The 19,646-nt window shown below is 40.5% G+C and overlaps 1 protein-coding gene across 1 annotated transcript in view; it reads right to left on the reverse strand.

Annotated features, from left to right (window-relative positions):
- Positions 1-1,939: 1,939 nt before the first annotated feature.
- LOC124607508 (ubiquitin domain-containing protein 1) overlaps positions 1,940-19,646 on the reverse strand; it is a 67,701-nt gene continuing 49,994 nt past the window's right edge. The window contains exon 5 of the mRNA XM_047139898.1: positions 1,940-4,204. Coding sequence (XP_046995854.1) covers positions 4,052-4,204 — 153 coding nt within the window. The 3' untranslated portion in view covers positions 1,940-4,051. The remainder of the gene's footprint in view (positions 4,205-19,646) is intronic.

Here is a 19,646-nt window from a genome sequence, read left to right on the forward strand (position 1 = left end):
GACCAAGTGGAAGCTCAAACGGAACAAATGTAGAGATGGAAATTGGCCACATGTATTTTAAAGGAGTCAGCCCAGAATTAGCCTTAAGTGACTTAGGGAACCATAGAAAACCAAAATCATAAGTATGGAGACTGAGATTTCAACCTCTCCCCTCCAGAATAAGAGTCTAGTGCCTTAACCAGCTTACCCAACAGGTATAAAGAGTACATACTCTACAAAACTATTGGGAACGGATGTTGATGAAATCATAACTTAAAAGATTGTGCAATGAAACTTCCATCCAGTCAATTCAGCACATTTATCTGCATAAATTATTTATAAAGTGTGCTTTACATAAGATATCCAAATGGCATTTTTGGGAATTCTCAATCTCCTGTAACTCACGGAACAGCATTTTTAGTGTTAAGACCAATTGTTATTTAGCGGAAAAAATACATTACAGAAAAAAAGCTAGTCAAATATCACACAGCTTTGACCCCCTAAAGACACATTGTTAATGCCTATCCACAGAGTTCTGTACAATTACAAAAACTACTTCACTCATGCGCAAATACTTGTTTGATACTCAGTGCCAGCTTTGAAGATTCACAGCTTCTATACAGGCAACTACAATGCCCTCAACCTAGAATGACAAAAAGAACTTGCACTTTAAGAAATGCGAGACACATTGGAATCTTTCTTTACAATACACTGATAGCTTATGCCTAAAGATTAGAAAAGTAAAATAAATTTAGCGAAGAATAAAAGCAAAACTATATTTGAGAAATGTTTTTAAACAAAGTAAATATTAATCCCTAAGGGATTTTGGTGGGTATATTTGTAAGCAGATAGATAGATTTACTGTTAACAGTATACATATTTATTTTATTGGGTATTCTGATCGTGTTTAACTAGAATAATTTTCTGTGTGTTTTTAAAGATGTAAGACTGATTCTGCTGAGTTACAATTCAACAATTGTCTGCACGCATAATGCATTAAAAAGACTTTCTTGAGACTACTGTGCATTTCACAAACAATCCAATTTTGCATCCAGCATATTAGTTAAATGTTCCCTGCAATATGTGCAACTGGAATCTAAAATTCACCCACACTGTGTTTATTCCTTGCCTTGCAAAATCCTGCTATGCAACTAATGGAAGAATTTGGAGAGGTGGTCGTTTACAAGAGGTTTGCATCTGAAATTTTTGTTGTCCGTTTCAGATACATTTGCATATACACCTAATCTCGTCAATTGAGAACAGTGAGGTTTTCTGTGTGAAATGACTTGAGGAGGAGTGGTATACACAGATATCTGTTGTTCAGAAGCTTTCTGTAATTGTTTTGATGTTCCCAATATTAGTATGAAAACCATTACAGAATAGAAAAGTAACAACAACAATTTGCTTCAGAAATTTATTATATTCACAAGGAGACAGATTATCCAGTACTTACCTTGAGGAGGAACGATTCCCTTTACAGCTAACTGGCACATACACAGATAATAAATGGCAGTACATCTATTTTTCATAGCCATACGTTACTTCTTTTTCTTGAGAGAAAGGGAGAGGAAACAGTTGCATGAGATTGGAGAGGTTGAGGAGGCAGGGCATGGGCAGGACACTCAAAGCATATTAAGTGGGGCCCTGCTTTATTTAAGGAGAAAATGAGGTATTTCCTCCTCAGACAAAGTGGGTACCACTTAACTTGGTTCTTAGCAAAAGTGCATCAGCCACTCATAAGGTTTTCCTTTCAGTGAAAGCTCAAATTAAAGATTTATGATGTACCAAAATGAAATAAATAAAAGAAAATATGTTCATAGTACAAGTGTCCAAAATCAACAAAGTATATTACAAAAATGCAATGAAGTTACATAATTTTGCACTGTATTTCTGAAGTAACTAATTTTTGGGCCATTTTTCCGATATTCTTCGAAAAGATTTAAAAAAAAAAAAAAAGGAGTTCTACATTTAATAGTTTATTGAAGCGCTAATAAATGACAGGAAAATGAGTAACAAAATATATCAATGCTCCACAATCTTTGCTAAATAAATACTATTAAATTACATAGCTTTATAAATGATACAGAAAACATTTTGTACTGAGGTATTAAAATTAAACAAACCCAATATTTCTGAATGCCGCAAGAAAGTACTTACAATCATTGAGAATCTTGACTCCCCTCCCCTTTCCCCAGTCTTTCCACTCATTCACGTATGTGTTGAGGAAAAGATTAATAGAGAAGATACCACAATAGTAATATAATGAATGTTACATTTGTGAAGATCATTTTACCACTTACACAAATAACAGAGCACAAGAGAACAATATAGCCATAAAGTAAGAATCTAATAAATTAAAAATAATAATGGCGTAGCAAATATTCACAACAAACAGTATAAGGAAAATGTTCCCTCTCAGTCTCAGCAGTAGTACCACTTTCTACATGACAGTTATCCACTATTTGTGCATGTCATAAATAAGATTTTCAGTAGTGAGGGCATTCAGTAAATGATTTATTTACGAAATTTATGTTACATGCCACAGTTACAAAGATAAAATTACCTGAGAAACTGCAATGTACAGAAGTGATACTCAAAATGTAAGTACATCATTAAAAATAAAAGATCTTTTAACTTGGCCAGCCCTTATTTTAACTCATTATTTTGCCAAATTGCCATCCTCCTCATAACAAACACAACAAGCTGGGAAAGGAAAATGCCACTAATTACATTATAAATGGCATTGTGGGTGGTTATTCCTTAGTGGTTTCTCAAAAGTTCTGAAAGTGACAAACTAGGAAGAACTTCTGTTTCTCCTGTGACAAGCAAGTCAAACTCAACTGTGTATTATTGTCACTTCCAACAACTGCACATCACTGCACTTTTGAAAACCACACACAAATCAAAAAACATAAGTAAATAATTTTTTTCCATCAACAGCTTTTCCTTCCATATTTTGTCACTCTAGTTATGATGAGAGGAATCTAATTTTCTTCCAAAAATTAAAAACTGAAATCTTGTCAGAAACAGGTTTTGAACCTGACACCTAAATTTCAATGCAGCCATACTAAGGAGAGCATCTGTTTCAGTCTAGTTTTAAACATAAACAGACACAGCTGTATTTACATTCATTTCTTAGGCACAAAAACTGTGTAATATTGATTGGAATGCTTGTTTGGCACTGATCTGAACACAGACTTCTTTGCTCTTGCATAAATCAAAACCTTGCTTCTGCATAAATAAAAAGCAATGACTGAACTAGTTTTATGCTATTATATAAGACCAAACATTAAATCATCACAGAAAACTACAGAACCCTCTGTAATATTTTCAAACATGTCTAATGAGACACGTATGATGAGAGGCTTCTGACACAAATAATACCTATGAAATGCTAATTTATAATCAGCAATTGTGAAACGACAAATCCCTGCACCATGTAAAACAGGAAAAAATATTAACACTGTAACAAAAATAAAGTCTCAGAATAATCAGCTCCAAAAGCAATGAAGTGATAAAACTATTCATATTCACTGTCAGTAGTTTGTGAAAGCAACACTAAGAAATATTAAGACTAGAACAATTACTACTGCTGGAAACAGTGCTTGTTGGAAAAGCAAGTTTTGCTGTCTGATACAGTGAATCTGTTAATTACACTCTGTCTGCAGAATAAAATTTGAAACTACAAACTTAGCAAAGAGAAAATGGAGTTTCATTGTGAAATAAAGGACTCACCATGTTCCTCTGTGCATGGTATTTTGTGAGTATCCATTATCACAGCATTTTCTGCCTCTTTAGTATACCATTAAAATAAGGCCGATAAAAACTGAGACTTCTGTGCAAGAAGAATGCAATATAATTGCAGTTTTTAGAAAATTCACAACATTACACAACTTACAGATGTGATTAGTAAACAATATACACCCGTTTCAATATTAGACACACCTTTATACCTCACATACACACATGTACATATCTATTAGGAAATAACAGTCATTGTTCTTTTATGCCAACCATTATAACAAATCTAAACTCCTTTTTAAAAATGAAAAGGTCACTTTGAAGGTACAGTTCAAGTCTCTGCAGCAGATGTCTGGTCATTATTGACAATTACTTGCACAACATATCCAGGTAAAACTTTCGTCTCTTCAATGCGAAGCTTGTCACCAAGGAGTTTCCCACCAAAAAACCATCGCTGGCGAGAAGGTTCGAGACCTTCCTGCAACTAAAAATTAATAACAATAAGAAAAATTGTACATATGCATATGTATACTCGCCCCCCCCCCCCCTCCCCTCGACAATTTTTCTAAATGGATAACATTTTCTGATGACAGAGGAACTGTTTTGCATCAGAAATATAAAACAACGTGTACGGCAAAAAGTGTTGAAGTGTAAGTTCCAGGAGTATTCCAATCAACATAGAAAGGTGGAAATGTTGGTTGGAGTAAAACATATAGTTAAGTAATTTGATACCCTGATGAAAATTGACTTTTTTGGCGAATAAATGAGAATATTTGTATCTCCTGGTGGGCTCTTACTCCATGAAACAACCTTAAGGTATAAAATGAACTGAACTTTAAAAGGTCGACTATTTTTACACCAAAATTATGAAATCATTGTCTACTTAGAGGTCATGCCACTTTTTAGCTGTTCTCAGTTTGCAGCCAAAACTGCAGCTTATAGGGTTTCTACAGAGTTTTAACAATTCCAGTCATGAGAGGTCAAGAGAATTGTATACTATATACCCTCATTTGCAACAACAAAAACAACAGAGACAATAAGTGAATACAATTATTGCACATTTTCTGAATACTCACAAAAATGACCTTGTCCGTTCATTCCAATTCAGTTGTGATGGATTTTTTCTCCAAACTATATGCAAAATCTAAAAATTTGTCTTCCCCCCACATTCACCAGTTAATGAAAAAACTTTTCAGAATACACAAATACTCACATCTTTATTAAATAAAATATGCAAAGACCTGCACGAGGGGGGGGGGGGGGGGGAGAGGCTAATTTATGGAATGTTCAACACAAAATAGAACACTAGAATGTTACTAAGCAATCTTTGTAACAATTTTCAGTTTCACCTCATTTTCAGTTTCTGTAGACGGAAAAGTTAAAATGCAACGTATCTCCACATCTAATTATTGTGAAACACACGAACTCCTTTTCCAGTTTTGACTACTCAACCTGTGCATCAATGAGTGGTCTCAGGCAGCAAAAGAAAATATGGTAGGTACCTACTGCACGTCTGTTAGTTGTTTGGAATAAACCATATGACTTATAATAACAACAATTTTCAATTAAAACAGCTGAATACATTTGCATATATATTTTCTGTTTGATGAGAAATGATGCAATCTTGAAGTGTCATTTTATGACGATTTTGAACAACCAACAAAATCAAGTTCAAAGACCATATTTATCACAGACATTGCAATTTGCAACCGCTTTCAGGGGGCCACAAGAAATTACTAACACACAATAAATATTCTATCCAAGCAATTGTTTAATTCCGTTCCTTTGTGGAAAATATAGATCTATAATTTATGAGGTCAGTTAAAAAAATTGTGGAATATTCATAACTTCACGCCAATGATGTGTTGGAGCAAAATGTGGTTGACATCCTTGTACACTTCTGTCTTTAATGTATAACTGTCGCAAGTTTTGGACTTGTTATTAGTTTTTGCTCAGTGCTGTATTGAATAGAACATTTTGTCAAACAGTTAGTGAATTTCGAGAGAGCAACATGTCTGCATTAAGTTTTGCGTGAAACCCAAGAAAACTTTTACAGAGACACACCAAATGATGCAGGAAATCTTGCTCAGGATGCCCTTTGGCGTCTACCGATGACATTCATGTCAGGAACGTCAATGAAATTGTGCATGTCAATCAAAGACTAACTGCCTGAGAGATTGCAGAAGAATGTAACATTTCAGCTGGATTATGCCATGAAATCTCGACACAGAATCTTGGAACACATCATGTTACTGCCTAGTTCACCCCACAGTTCATAAGTCAAGACCAGAAAGACCTTTGCCTCCCAATCCGTGAAAAGCTTTTGGTTTGCACAAATGAGAACAATATGTTTATTAAGAAAATCTTAACTGGTGATGAGACGTGGGACTACAGTTATGATGTGCAGATACTAAAAGGACAAAGATTTGAAACATAGACGAGATAAAAGAAAATTCACAGATGGAAATGGCGATGGGAGCGGTGTGTCAATTGTGGAGGAGAGTATTTAAAAGGAGGCCACGCACAACAAGTAAAAGGCTGGTGCAGAAAAATGTTGTGGTCAAAGTTCTGGAGTTTTTTGAACAGACCCCAAATTACTCATATTTGTTACAATGAACATGGTACTGTATAAGCTGCTCTTTCTTCATGTAATCTGCCCCTAACCCTACAAATCTGATTGTTGTAGCTCATCTTCACTGTTCTGCTGTCCAGTAACTACTGAACGACTGCTAGGGCAGAATGGTCATTACAAAGTTTGACACACAGTAAGAGGTCCCATAAAGAACCCACTATAGTCCTTCAAATATCTTAATTTGCTAAACTGCATGGAAGCTTCAAAACATATTTATTTTCTTAAATACAAACGGGTACAACTGGTTTAAATAATGTTGAAAATTGAATAACAGTTGTACAGTATTTTGATAAACTTAGCAACGTACCTCCCTTTCATAATCAATTCACTGTTGTCTCCCTCGTTTGTGAGGAATGGTTTCTCTGCACTGAATTATAAAATAGTGACAGTACTTGGAAGATACTAAGTACAGCAGTTTGTGAATGCAGTCTGTTGTCACCCTTAATTCGGAGATGCAAGGACTTCATCAACAAATTTAATATAAATATTTCAAACTTTATCAGAAGTATATCTGAGTAAGTGATCCAAATGCATCTCCTTTCATTTCACTAATCACTTCAGAAACATTTAGATCACAAGCCTCAACACTGCCTACAACAATAGATTAATATCCCACTCCCCCCACAAAATTCTCACATTAATCAGACTCAACCCTCCTATCAGTCTTGTTACTGCATAACGAACAAAGGATCGAATTTTACTAAATGCTTTCTGATTGTACTTTCCAATAAATAAATAAAAATAAATAAATTAAAACAACAATAATAATATTCATACGGCTTTGCTGTGACAAAGTCATGAAGGACGTATGCAACCATCTTGAAAAGTATGTGTAGTCTGCAAAATGCTGGAAGGTCGCTGTGGAAAATAAAACATTGATTGGAAACAAGCTGACATTATTAGTCCAATATACACATTTCAACCATTGCCATAATCAGATATCCTGTCACATTATGTTACACATGGACATAATAGTTACATGTTGTAATGATAATGATCATAACCAGACTCAGCTTAGAATTGTTACGACTACAACATGCAACTTTTATATCAAAGTGCAACATGATGTTCCAGGAGATCTGATGATTGGAATGTTCAAAATGTGTAATACTGGAATACGAAAGTCAGCTTCTTCCAGTTAACGAGTTTGTGTTTATGGACCTATTCAGCACTTTGCAGATTATGCACGTACGTCACATGGCCGTCATAAAATGTACGGAGTAGGAGTGTACTGTACGAGTCAACAAGTCAAGATAATGTCAGGGCTGTTGTTGCATCATTATCATGAACAGAGTAACATCGTGACGTCTATTAACTTCAAAACTTGATAAATTCTTGTATAACACTTGTTGATTTAAGTTTTTTTTCCATTTTTCCAGATTGATCATCAAACAGCAAACTTAGAATACACTCCTAGGTTGGCAATGCTGCACCTGCACAACCAATTTGATTTTCAGTGTCATAACACAAGATTTAAATCAGTTGGAGACGAGAAGCTACATTCAAGTGTTTACTGCTTTTCGGAGGGGGCAAGTGGATATTAGATTTGATTCTTTTGGAGGGTGTGTCAGTCTTGTGTTGTATAAGGTAATCTAATGTGCAACATATGCATGTCTTTTAACAATGTGAGGATTTTTTTTCTCTCTTCCTTACATCAAGTTACTGGACATTGACCTTTCCAGTTCTTTTCCCTTTTACCTGTTCTTATGGTCTTCTATGTGTTCATCACACATGAAGAATAGTAATGCAGGTTATCAAATTTATGTCTTAAGTTAAAAGCTGAGAGTGAGGCACTGATGTCCACTTGCGATTTTGATTTTCATGAAATACACAAGACACAGCACCAGTGCCAACTGATTAAAATCAAGAGTTTTTTCCCTGGCACAGATTACAATGTGTCACTTTTAGGCCCCCTCTACGATGCTGACTCCATGGATGTTGATAGCTAAGGGCTTGTCCCTCTCCACAAAGTTTTAAAAATCCTCAGAAGGTTAACATACTCTAGGTTTGTCACCCACATCTGCAACAATGGTATACTTAGCAATGTGAGACAGTTCTGAGCATCTTTTCTGAGAATCGCCTTGAGAAGCCGTTAGAGAACCAAATACTGAAGGTTACACATCCCACAACTCTTAGTAACTAACAGATCTCAACTCTTTTATTCAAACATAGAGGGCTGAGTAAGTACCTTTTGGCAACTGCAGCATCATTAACTATCAGTGCTAAAAGGGATACTAAGTAGAGCAAGGCAAGCTAATATGTTTCCTTAGTAAGTGACACAGGAAACAGAGTGTAAATTATCTTAGCAATCAATATAAAACATTCACCTCTGCAATGAAGGTATGGAATATCATTACATAAATTCAAAAGTACTGTAAAATACACCTATGACATGTATATACTGAGGCACAACAAAAAGAGAGCAGAGATAGAACACACACACACACACACACACACACACACACACACACACACAAAACAGGTGGTGGGAGTAAGGAGGAGGCTGGGGTGGGGAGGGGGAGGGATAGCAGGGTAGGAGAGGGGGGTGGTAAATTGCTGTTTGTGGGAGCATACTGGGATGAGGAGGAGAGAGGGTAGGGCAGGTAGGTGCACTCAGGAGGTTAGACGAGGCAGGGGGGGGGGGGGGGGAGGAAGGAGAGAGAGATAAGAAGATTGTGGGTGCGATGGTGGTATAGAGGACTGCGTAGTGCTGGAGTTCCAGATTTAAGCTGTAGTTTCTAGACTTATGATTACAAACCTGATTTTGGAGCAATTACCATGGATTTTCTCGGCATAGTTCAAGTTTAAGATCTTCCTGATGAATTCTTGTACTGTACTTTAAGTAATTGACTTCACAATGCTGTGATAAGATGTAATCGATTAGAAAGGTTATGTTTAGTGCAGGAACCATGAAGGAAATATTGATGATGAGTGATCGTGATGTAGGTAGTTACAGGTTTAAAGTGAATGTGGACATGTTCTGTCGTTTTAGATAGGTCACGTAGAAATATGATTCAGAGATTACTTAACTGAAGGCAAGGTTTCCGATTTTGATGAATGTGTAACATTTTATTGGGTATAGTGGAAACTTAGCACGCTTAGTTTTGAAGTGTGTAATGAGGATAAGTGATACTTTTCGAGGTTAAGTAGGATAGCATGAGATCGATAGCAGTCCCAAGTGAATGTGAATCTATTGTGCACTCATATTTCATATCCTTTTGTAAGATATACTGAAGGAGATACAAAACCAGCTAACCCATGCAATTTGCACGTTTATTTACTTAAGTATATAAGCCAGCTCCCAGTACTTCCCTTGTCTTAGAATAAAATCACATGCATTATAAACTCACTTCGAAAACTTAGGTACAAAAATTTGACATAAAATTGAAATTTGTTTGTGCTATTTCAACCAAAACTTATGCTGGTGTCGAGAGGTACTGTATAGTATTAAATCGTCAATAGTAAACATAACATGAGTCTTCCAGGAAAATGTTATATTATGTAGTGCTATATCGCCAGCTGTAAGATTGACTGCGCTTTTCAATATCTTGGTCACAATACTCTTGTTCACAACTAACAGTTCCAAGATTTTCTCAGACAGTCATGTGAAAAAGGTATATGCTGTGATATTTCGGACGCTTTCAAAGATTGCATAACCTATTTCATAAGAAATCATTGTTTGTGATCAACAGCTGCGATTAATAAGTAACATAGCTTGATATTAGCTCTCTTTTAATAAGAATGTATATTGTCTACAATTATCATAAAATAATGTTATTGTAGAACTTTCTTAATAACCACAACATGAAAAAGGCTCACAGAAATAGTAAAACTTACCAAGTTCTCTGATTTCGTAACAGATATCTCATTTTTCACTATAAGTTAACTTATATTTCAAAAGACTGCTGATGATATTTGTAGCAAATCAAACTCATAAATTAAAAGAGAATCAGCAAGCTTAGTATAAAGTTAAGTTAACTGTTAACTATTCTACAAAATACTGCACCAGACATAAATTGTTAACTGTTCTGTAAAATACTGCACCAGGCATAATGCAGCCCCACTGTTTTTGCTGTTCTCAGGCAGAGGATGAGTTGGTTACTATTCATAAGCAGCTGGAAATTGCCCTAGCAACTGTCAAGCAATTAGAACCTGCTGCAAATGGGTGTGTTGGGAGGACTACCAAGCATTGTGCACCTGGGATATCAGATACACCATAATTACTGTCCTCTCCTGTGGACACACTCTCCTGCAGGCAATATAAGCCCCCATCATTATTACCTGTCGACTTCACAATGAGACACATGTCAATGTGAGGTCTACACGTCCATTGCTGGCTACACAGGGACCAAGAATGACTCAACGTGTCATACTGTCACTGAGACTGAAACTGAGTCAGCAGGAATCACTTCTCCTGTTTTGAGGTAACCTGCTTTGTCCCCTGTCAAGATGAGACAAACACAAAAGAGTAGAGGCTCTAATAACTGTAGCCAGTTCAAATGTACGGCAAATAATGGTACCTCTCAGGGAAATCGCATCAAGGGGTGGGAATGAACACCAAGTACATTCAGTGCGTATGCTTGAAGGCCTCATTCAACATATTGAACAGGCCATTCCAGCAAGCACTGAGGGAACAGGATGCATCCAACTACAGATTGTGGCACACATCGGAACACACAATGCTTGTTGTCTAGGCTCCGAGGTCAAACTTGAATCATTCCAGTGACTAGCAGAGAGGATTGAGAATACCAGCCTTGCTCACGGAGTTTCGATGAAGCTAACTATTTGTAGCATTGTCCTCAGAACAGATGGTCGTTCCCTGGTTCTTAGTAGAGTGGAAGGATTGAATCAGAGACTCAGAGTTCTGTAGCACGACAGGCTATGAGTTCCTAGACTTGCGCCATAGGGTTGAGAGTTATAGGCTCCCCCTAAACAGGTCAGATGTGCACTTTACATCAGATGCAGCTACCCAAGTAGCTAATGCTGTGTGGAATGTACACAAGGATTTTTTAGATTAAGTGACTGTCCTTCAAATCCAGATAATGATAACTGTGGGGAAACTCACAAGTATCATTGTACGATCCGAAGAAATGACTCCCGCAGATGAGAGTATCAAAATCCTAGTGCTTAACTGCTTAAACATTTGTGACAAAATGCCAGAATTCAGAGAGCTCCTAAAAAGCACTGAAGCTTACATATTATTTGGCACAGATAATTGGTTAAAACCTGAAGTTGACAGTAGTAAGACCATTGGGAACAACCTAAGCACGTACTGAAAGGGTAGAGAAACAGGAAATGGAGGTGGTGTATTTGTTGGAGCAAACAAGATACTCAAATGCACCGAGCTAGAAGTTGAAGCTGTGTATGAGATTGTTCGAGCAAGACCCAGTATCAAGAGTTGGCAAAAACTAATAAGAGTCCTTTCAAACACAACATACTTCTCCCAGTGTAACTGAAAACTTTACAGAAACCCTCAGTTCACTTGAATGTAAGTTTTCTAATAGTCCAATCATTCAACAATCAATTGGTATAATTGTAGTTTTGTCAGTGGTGGGCATGACAGGACATCTTCTGAAACATTAGTAAATGCCTTCTCTGAAAACTACCTACAACAGATAGTTCAGAACCCCACTCATGATGCAAATACATTATGTCTAATGGCAATAAACTGGACTGACCTCTTTGAGGAGCTACACATTGAAACTGGTATCAGTGATCATAACACAGTTATAGCAACAATGAATACCAAACACAAAGGACAACTAAAACAAACAAAGATTTATTTGTTCAGCAAACTAGACAGAGAAACAATAGCTTCATACCTCAATGAGGAACTTGAAACCTTCAGCTCAGAACAGGAGCATATTGAGGAACTATGGTTCAAGATTAAAAGAACAGTTGACCATGTGCTGGATAGCTATATACCCAGTAGTGCAATTTGTAATGGAAGAACTCCTCCACAGTATTCAATAGCTGTAAAGAAACATCTAAAGAAACAGAGACTACCGCATAATATGTATGAACAAAGCATAGTGCTGTAGACAGAGAGATGCTGAATGAAACACTTTTGGTAGTCCAAGAGAGCAATGAATGCAGCCTTCAATGACTAACATAGCAGAAAATTGTCAAATGATCTTTCTCAAACCCAATGAAATTCTGGTCATATGTAAAGGCCGTTAGTGGCGCCAAAGTTAAGTGTCGAGTCACTCATGGACAGCACTGGAATTGAAGTTTAGAGTGGCACAGCAAAGGCACAAATGCTTAACCCTTTAATACCTGAATAAATTTCTAGATGAAAGATAAAAATAAAATATTGTGGCACTTTAGAGGCAGCCCAAAACACTCTGGAGAATGCATACATGTCCGAAGCATTGGCAGCTTCATGTAGAATCAGTATCTTCTGGCAGTCAGAAACAGTTAGCCTCCCAATTATTAGCACAGCATTGGTTATGGGGCAAATTCCCAACACTCAGCATTAAGGGGTTAACTCAGTTTTCAAATGCAATCAGTCTACAAAGGAGACTGCTTACAAATCACTCGTGTGACACATCCTAGAATATCACTAAAGTGTGTGGGACACATACTTAATAGGACTAGCACGGGATACTGAACGTATATAGAGAAAGGTAGCACCAATGGTCACAGATTGTCTGACCCATAGAAGAGTATCAATGAGAAGTTGAAAGAACTGAGCTAGCAGACTCTTGAAGACAGACAGAAATTATCCCGAGAAAGTCTACTGACAAAGTTTCAAGAACCGATTTTAAATGATGACTCTACAAATACACTACAACCAACTACATATTGCTCCCATAGGGACAGTGAGAATAAGATTAGATTAATTACAGTAGACACAATCATTTTTCCCACGCTCCAAATATAAATGGAATGGGATAAAGCCCTCAGTGGGATGTCCCCTTTACCATGCACATCACAGCTGTTCATACAGTTTAGTTGTAAATGTAGAAAGAGTGACTATATGGTTTCATAATGTTTTAGGACGCATCCCAGACTACACTTCTACCTTATGAGGTAGTTTAACACTGCTGCTGAAAGGACAAGTGAATGCCAAAGTTTGTGTGTGTTCTATGGGCTAGCTCATCTAGAGATTCAGTAGAACAGCAAAGAAAATTAGGCAGGAAGCAGCGAGTGGACTACGAAAAGTGGACTGAAGCATGAATTGATTGATTTATTAATTGAGAGGGGTAATGGGACCAAATGGCGAGGTCATCAGTGCCACGATTTCAAGGTTACTAACAGAAGAGAGAGGGTCCACTACAAGCGGACAGATTCAGTCAGAGGAGTTAAATTATAAAACGAAAAGTTAAAACACATGCAGTAGAGGGCATAGAAGGGTGGACCAAATCTAAAAAAGAGCAGCCTTTCTAGGGGGGAGTGGTCATGGGGTCCCAGAACGAGAAAACATGAAGAGAGGCCTCAACCACAACCACCCTGCCCCTGCCCCAAGAGCAAAGCAAAACCTTATATCAGGAAATAAAAACCACTTTGATGGAGGAAACTGAGGACCAGTTCAACCATCTGTGAATTGTCTGCTAGTATTAAAATTAAGGAATCTGGAAGACTATACTCAGTGAAACATGGACAATAAATAGTTTGGACAAGAAGAGAATAGAAGCTTTCGAAATGTGGTGCTACAGAAGAATGTTGAAGATTAGGTGGGTAGATCACGTAACTAATGAGGAGGTATTGAATAGGATTGGGGAGAAGAGAAGTTTGTGCCACAACTTGACTAGAAAAAGGGATCGGCTGGTAGGACATGTCCTGAGGCATCAAGGGATCACAAATTTAGCATTGGAGGGCAGCGTGGAGGGTAAAAATCGTAGAGGGAGACCAAGAGATGAATACACTAGGCAGATTCGGAAGGATGTACTGGGAGATGAAGGAGCTTGCACAGGATAGATTAGCATGGAGAGCTGCATCAAACCAGTCTCAGGACTGAAGACCACAACAACAACAACAACAACAACAACAACATACTCAGTACGAAGGGCCAAAAGAAGGGTACATTCCACTAAAACACAGGATCCCATTGGTCTGGCTCCACAACCATATTGTCAGGGTGGTTCATTGCGCAGGAGGAAACAATGGGTGAGCCTGGTATGACAAATGAATAAACAGCCTACTACAATGAGTGGGCTCCTTTCAAGAGGGGCAGGAGGATGAATGCCAAACTGCAGTAGTCTCCTTGACTGTGCGGAGTTTATTAACAAGATCAGTAGCACACCAGATATCATTCCACTTTTGGGCAAAGAGAGAGATGACGTAGATCCGCATATCCACAGCTAGAATCATGAAAGGGAATGGGGGTTAAGTATCGGCTTCGCTAGCCAGTCAGTCAGTTCATTCCCTAGGATACCCACATGACTTGGGACTCGGAGAAAGGCAACTGAGCAGACGGCACGGCCAAGGGCAGAGAGGTCATGGATAGCAGAGACCAAAAGGTGATGAGAGTAGCATTGGGCTATTGTCTGTAGGCTGCTCATTGAATCAGTACATATTAAAATATGGTGGAGGGAGACCTGAAAAACAAAATGGAAGGCCCTGTTAATCGCTAGCAGCTCTGCTGTGAATGCACTACATGATCCCAGCAATAAATGCTGTTCTAAGCCAGTAGGAGATGTGAAATCATATCCCACTTTATCTTCCATCTTAGAACCACCAATGTAGAAGATAGTAGCACCTGGAAGGGTTGGCTGTAGAGAATCGTTTGAAAAGGTAGGAAATCGACCTGAGAAACCCCCATAAAGATGTAAAAGAAGAACTGGCACCTGGTGGAGACCTACCATACAGTCTGGATAACCCTAAACCGTATAAGGGTAGAATTGCCAAAGTGCAAGACAAACCTGCAACAATGGGGTTTCCTAAAAGAGAATGAGAACACTCTCTGTCTGTGTGGTTCTGTCCAGGATCCTCAACACCTGCTTATCTGTCCATATTTAGACAAGTCCTGCACAATGAATGACTTGTGGGAGGCAAATGACAAGGCCATATTTGCTGCTGATTTTTGGAAGTCTGAAGTCTAGTTCCGGACACGGAAAGTAAGTAAGTAGCTCCCTGGAACTCTGCAGGGATGGAATGTACAAGATGCTGGAAGATTACAGGGGAGAGATAGACCTTAGGATCCTGGAATAGGTTGGTCCTAATCCATGGTCTAGGCACCATTCAATGGGATGTACGAGAGGAAATACATGGTATGTATTCCAGTGGGCGGAGATGGAGATCCCAACAGAGGGAAGTGAGATGCATTGCAACTGGCAATCCCACCCATGGGCAGTGATCAGGAGGGAGACATCCCTTGTTTGCAAAGAAGCATGGTCAGGAAATCTGCGAATGGCGATTACGTAAGAAACCAGGAGTTGGCTCCGTCATATCTGTAGAGGGGGAATCACTGCTTCTGCGAGACTGTCAACAGCACTCCTGCCAGATGCACCCCACAGTGGTGAACAGGGTCAAGTATTTTAAGAGTGGAAGGAGCCACTGAGCCATACACTTGACTACTGAAATTTAGTCTGGAGAAGACCAGAGTAGAGTAAAGATGGAGAAGAGTAGCGCAGTCTGTACTCCGTGATGTGTGGGCCAGGAAGTAGAGAGCATTGAGATTCTGCTTGCATGTAGTCTTCAGGTGGCAAGATGGGGAACCACATCAGCTTTTTATCAAAAAGAAAGCCCAAGAAACAGGACTGTGCTACAACACCTCAGAGCCGGTCACCTAAATAACTGGGTTTACTGTGGGACGATGACAAAAATGAATACTTTGTGTTTTGGAGGAAGAAAACTGGAAGCCATGGGAGACAGCACATGCAGCGGCCCGTTGGACAGCGCCTTTAGCCAGTGCTCAGCAGACGCTACCAAGTGAGAGTTGCACCAGATGCAAAAATCATCAACATACAACACTGGGGTAACCAGAGGCCCAAAAGAGGTTACAAGCCTATTGATGGCTATGACGAACAGTGTGACACCTAATACAGAACCCTGTGGAATAATGTTCTAATGAATTTGAGGGGTGCTGAGTGAAGTGCCATCTTGAACCCAGAAGAGACGATGGGATAAAAACTCATGGTTAAAAATCAGAAGGGAGCTGCAAAAGCCCCATTCATCAAGAGTAACTAAAATGTGATGGTGCCAAGCAGTGTCATATGCCTTCTGTAGGTCCAAGAAGACAGTGCCAAGGTGTCAGTGGTTAGAAAAAGACCGTTGGATTGCAGTTTCCAATCTGAGTAAATGTCAGTTGGAGATCGTCCTCTCTGGAAGCCACACTGATATGGGAACAAAAGGACCCGAGATTCGAATACTCAACATAATCGGAAGGTAAATATCCTCTCCAGCAGCTTACAAAGTACATTTGTCAGGCTAATTGGTGGTTAGCTGTTGAGAGGCATTGGGTTCTTCCCGAAATTAAGGTGCCATTGTGAGGGGAGGAACCCATGAGCCAAACACTGTTGAAGACCTGAGGGTTGGATCATCTTGTTGTGGATGGAATCTGGGACTGGGGCATTAATGGCTTCAGCCTGGTGAGGGTTGAAACACAGAGAGGGGGGGGGGGTGTGTCTGTTCAACTCAGTGTTTCTGCTGGAGAAAGGTAGCAGGATAGGAGGAGGACACCAATGCTGTAGCAAAGTGTGTCACGAGGTATTATGCAAGGACCTATGGATCAGTACACAGAGCACCTTGGAGTGTAAGGCCCTGGACAGCTGGCGGCCCAGAAAGCTACGGAGCTTGGACCAAACCTGTGATGAAGAGGCACACGTCCCCAGGGAAGAAACATAGTGGTCCCAGCATTCCTTTTTACTATGCTTAATACAGTAATGAGTCTTAGCACGGAGATGCTCAAAATCAAGAGGGTTGGTCAGTGAAGGGTGTCATTTGAATTGCTGCAGCACTCAACGGTTCTGGACAGTGACTGCTATGTTCCTGGTCCACCACGGTACTGGTTGACAACATGGGGACCTGTAAATAGGGGGGACAGCAGTGCCAACAGCATGAAGAATAGTGGCAGAGATGCCCTGCATGACCGCATCAATGTAATTCGAGAGAGAGTTGTTCAGGTGGACAGCAGAAGTATATAAAGGCCAATTGGCCCTGCAGAATGTCCAATGTGGGGGCCTGTCTGCCTGGCGGCAGTAGAGAATTGATACAATCACCGGAAAGTGACTGTCACGAAGATCATCATGGGATGACCAATGTGGAGAAGCCACGAGAGCAAGGGAGGAGACTGTGAGATCGATAGCAGTAAAGGTGCCACAAGGAGCACTGAAGTGGGTGAGTGAACTATCACTGAGGAGAGACAAATCAAAGTTTATAATGGACCCCTACCTGTCGAAGTGGCACTCCCCCACACAGAGGGTGGTGTGCACTGAAGTCCCCCAAGGAGGAGATACGGGGGCAAGAGTTGCTGTATTAAAGTAGACAGTTCAATATAAGGAAGTGGCCTAACTGGAGGGTGGTAAACATTGCAAATGGTGATTGCAGGAGTCACTTGTGCTCCAACCACTATTGCTTCCAGGTTGGTATGAAGGGGGATCCAGTCACTACTGACATCGGCGCGAACCAAAGCGCAGATCTCTCCAGATGCTATCCTGGGGCCACCATGGTTCCAACAGAATGCCCGATAACCACAAAATGTTGGAGTGTGATCATCATGGAAGTGTGTTTCTTGAAGGGCATGACAAAATGCAGAGCAGAAGGAAACAAGTCATTGTATTTCTGGTAGGTGACAATAATATCTGTTGCCCTTCCACAGGATTATCGTGTGGTGAGAGTCCAAGTGAGACACAAAGAAGCCGAGGGGAGGTCATGTCACTCAGTCAGTGGTTGTCACCAACGATGATGGGGTGACATCCATACAAGCTGGGTATGATTTGGAGTGAGGAGAAGGGGGTAAAGCCCCCAAGAAACCTTGTCCTTTGACTTGGCTGCTGCTGCTTCTCTCTTAGAGGGAGGGAGGAAGCGTTTTCAGTAAGGAAATACATGAAAGTGAGAATAGGTGACACCAATGTCAGGATCGGACAGAGAGTGAGTGGCTTTGAGGCCCTCGGAGTGTGGGTATCTCGTCCAACCCGAGGGTGCAAGCTTCATACTTCAAGAATGCCCGGGAGGGGTGTGTTTCAAGAGGGAGCCCCATCCCTAGCAGGAGTCAAAGAAGAGGATGTCTTCCCTGGCGGCGGAGGAGGAGGAGGAGTTTCTGGAGGCCAAGGGATGGGAGCCACTGAGAGTGAGGAAAGGGAAGGGAAGGGAGGCAGGATTGGGGTAACAGGGAGGGGTGAGGAGGGGAAGACATAACCGAGGCAATGGCAGAGGAGAGATTTACAGGATGAAGTCTGTCAAACGTCTTCCAGCCCACAAAGTAGCTGAAACAGTAAATGATCTATATTTCCTGAATTCTTAGTCCTTCATGTACACTGGACACTCAGGAGAGAGGGGAGAATGGAGACCAGAGCAGTTTACACAGTTAGGCAGTGGGGTCGAAGAGATCCCCACATAAAGAGGGTGGCCACAGTCACCACAGATGGCAGTGGCATCACATCGCGAGAACATGTGGCCGAACTTGAGGCAACGGAAGCAATGCATAGAAGATGGAATGCATGGATTCACATCGCATATCTTGACCTACTTGGGCAGGGTATCCCCTCCAAATGCCAGGATGAAAGTATCAGTGTCTACACAATGGTCCTTAGGGCCTTTCTGGACATGCTGTATGAAATGAATGCCACGTTGTTCCAGATTAGCCCTAAGTTCATCATCGGTCTGGAGGAGAAGGTCCTTATGGAAAATTACACCTTGTGTCATATTGAGTGACTTGTGAGGAGTGATAGTCACGGGGATGTCTCCTAAATGGTCGCAGCACAGAGGGAGGCCAACTGAGTTGCAGAAGTTGGCTTTAAAAGGAGAGGGCCATATCTCATCTTGCTTAACGACTCATTCAACTTCAAGGAACTTGTTGGTGGAGGCAAATGTCTCCCTGTCAGTCCTCCTACAGACCAGGAACCGTGAAAATGGCAGGGGAAGGGGCAGGGGAAGGGGAAGGGGCAGGGAGGGGGAGGTGGCAGGGAGGGGGAAGGGGCAGGGAGGGGGAAGGGGCAGGGAGGGGGAAGGGGCAGGGAGGGGGAAGGGGCAGGGAGGGGGAAGGGGCAGGGAGGGGGAAGGGGCAGGGAGGGGGAAGGGGCAGGGAGGGGGAAGGGGCAGGGAGGGGGAAGGGGCAGGGAGGGGGAAGGGGCAGGGAGGGGGAAGAGCAGGGAGGGGGAAAGGGAGGTGAGAGGTGGAGGGAGGTGGGGAT

This window comes from Schistocerca americana, chromosome 1 (assembly GCF_021461395.2).
Source record: "Schistocerca americana isolate TAMUIC-IGC-003095 chromosome 1, iqSchAmer2.1, whole genome shotgun sequence".
NCBI classification, from domain to species: domain Eukaryota; kingdom Metazoa; phylum Arthropoda; class Insecta; order Orthoptera; family Acrididae; genus Schistocerca; species Schistocerca americana.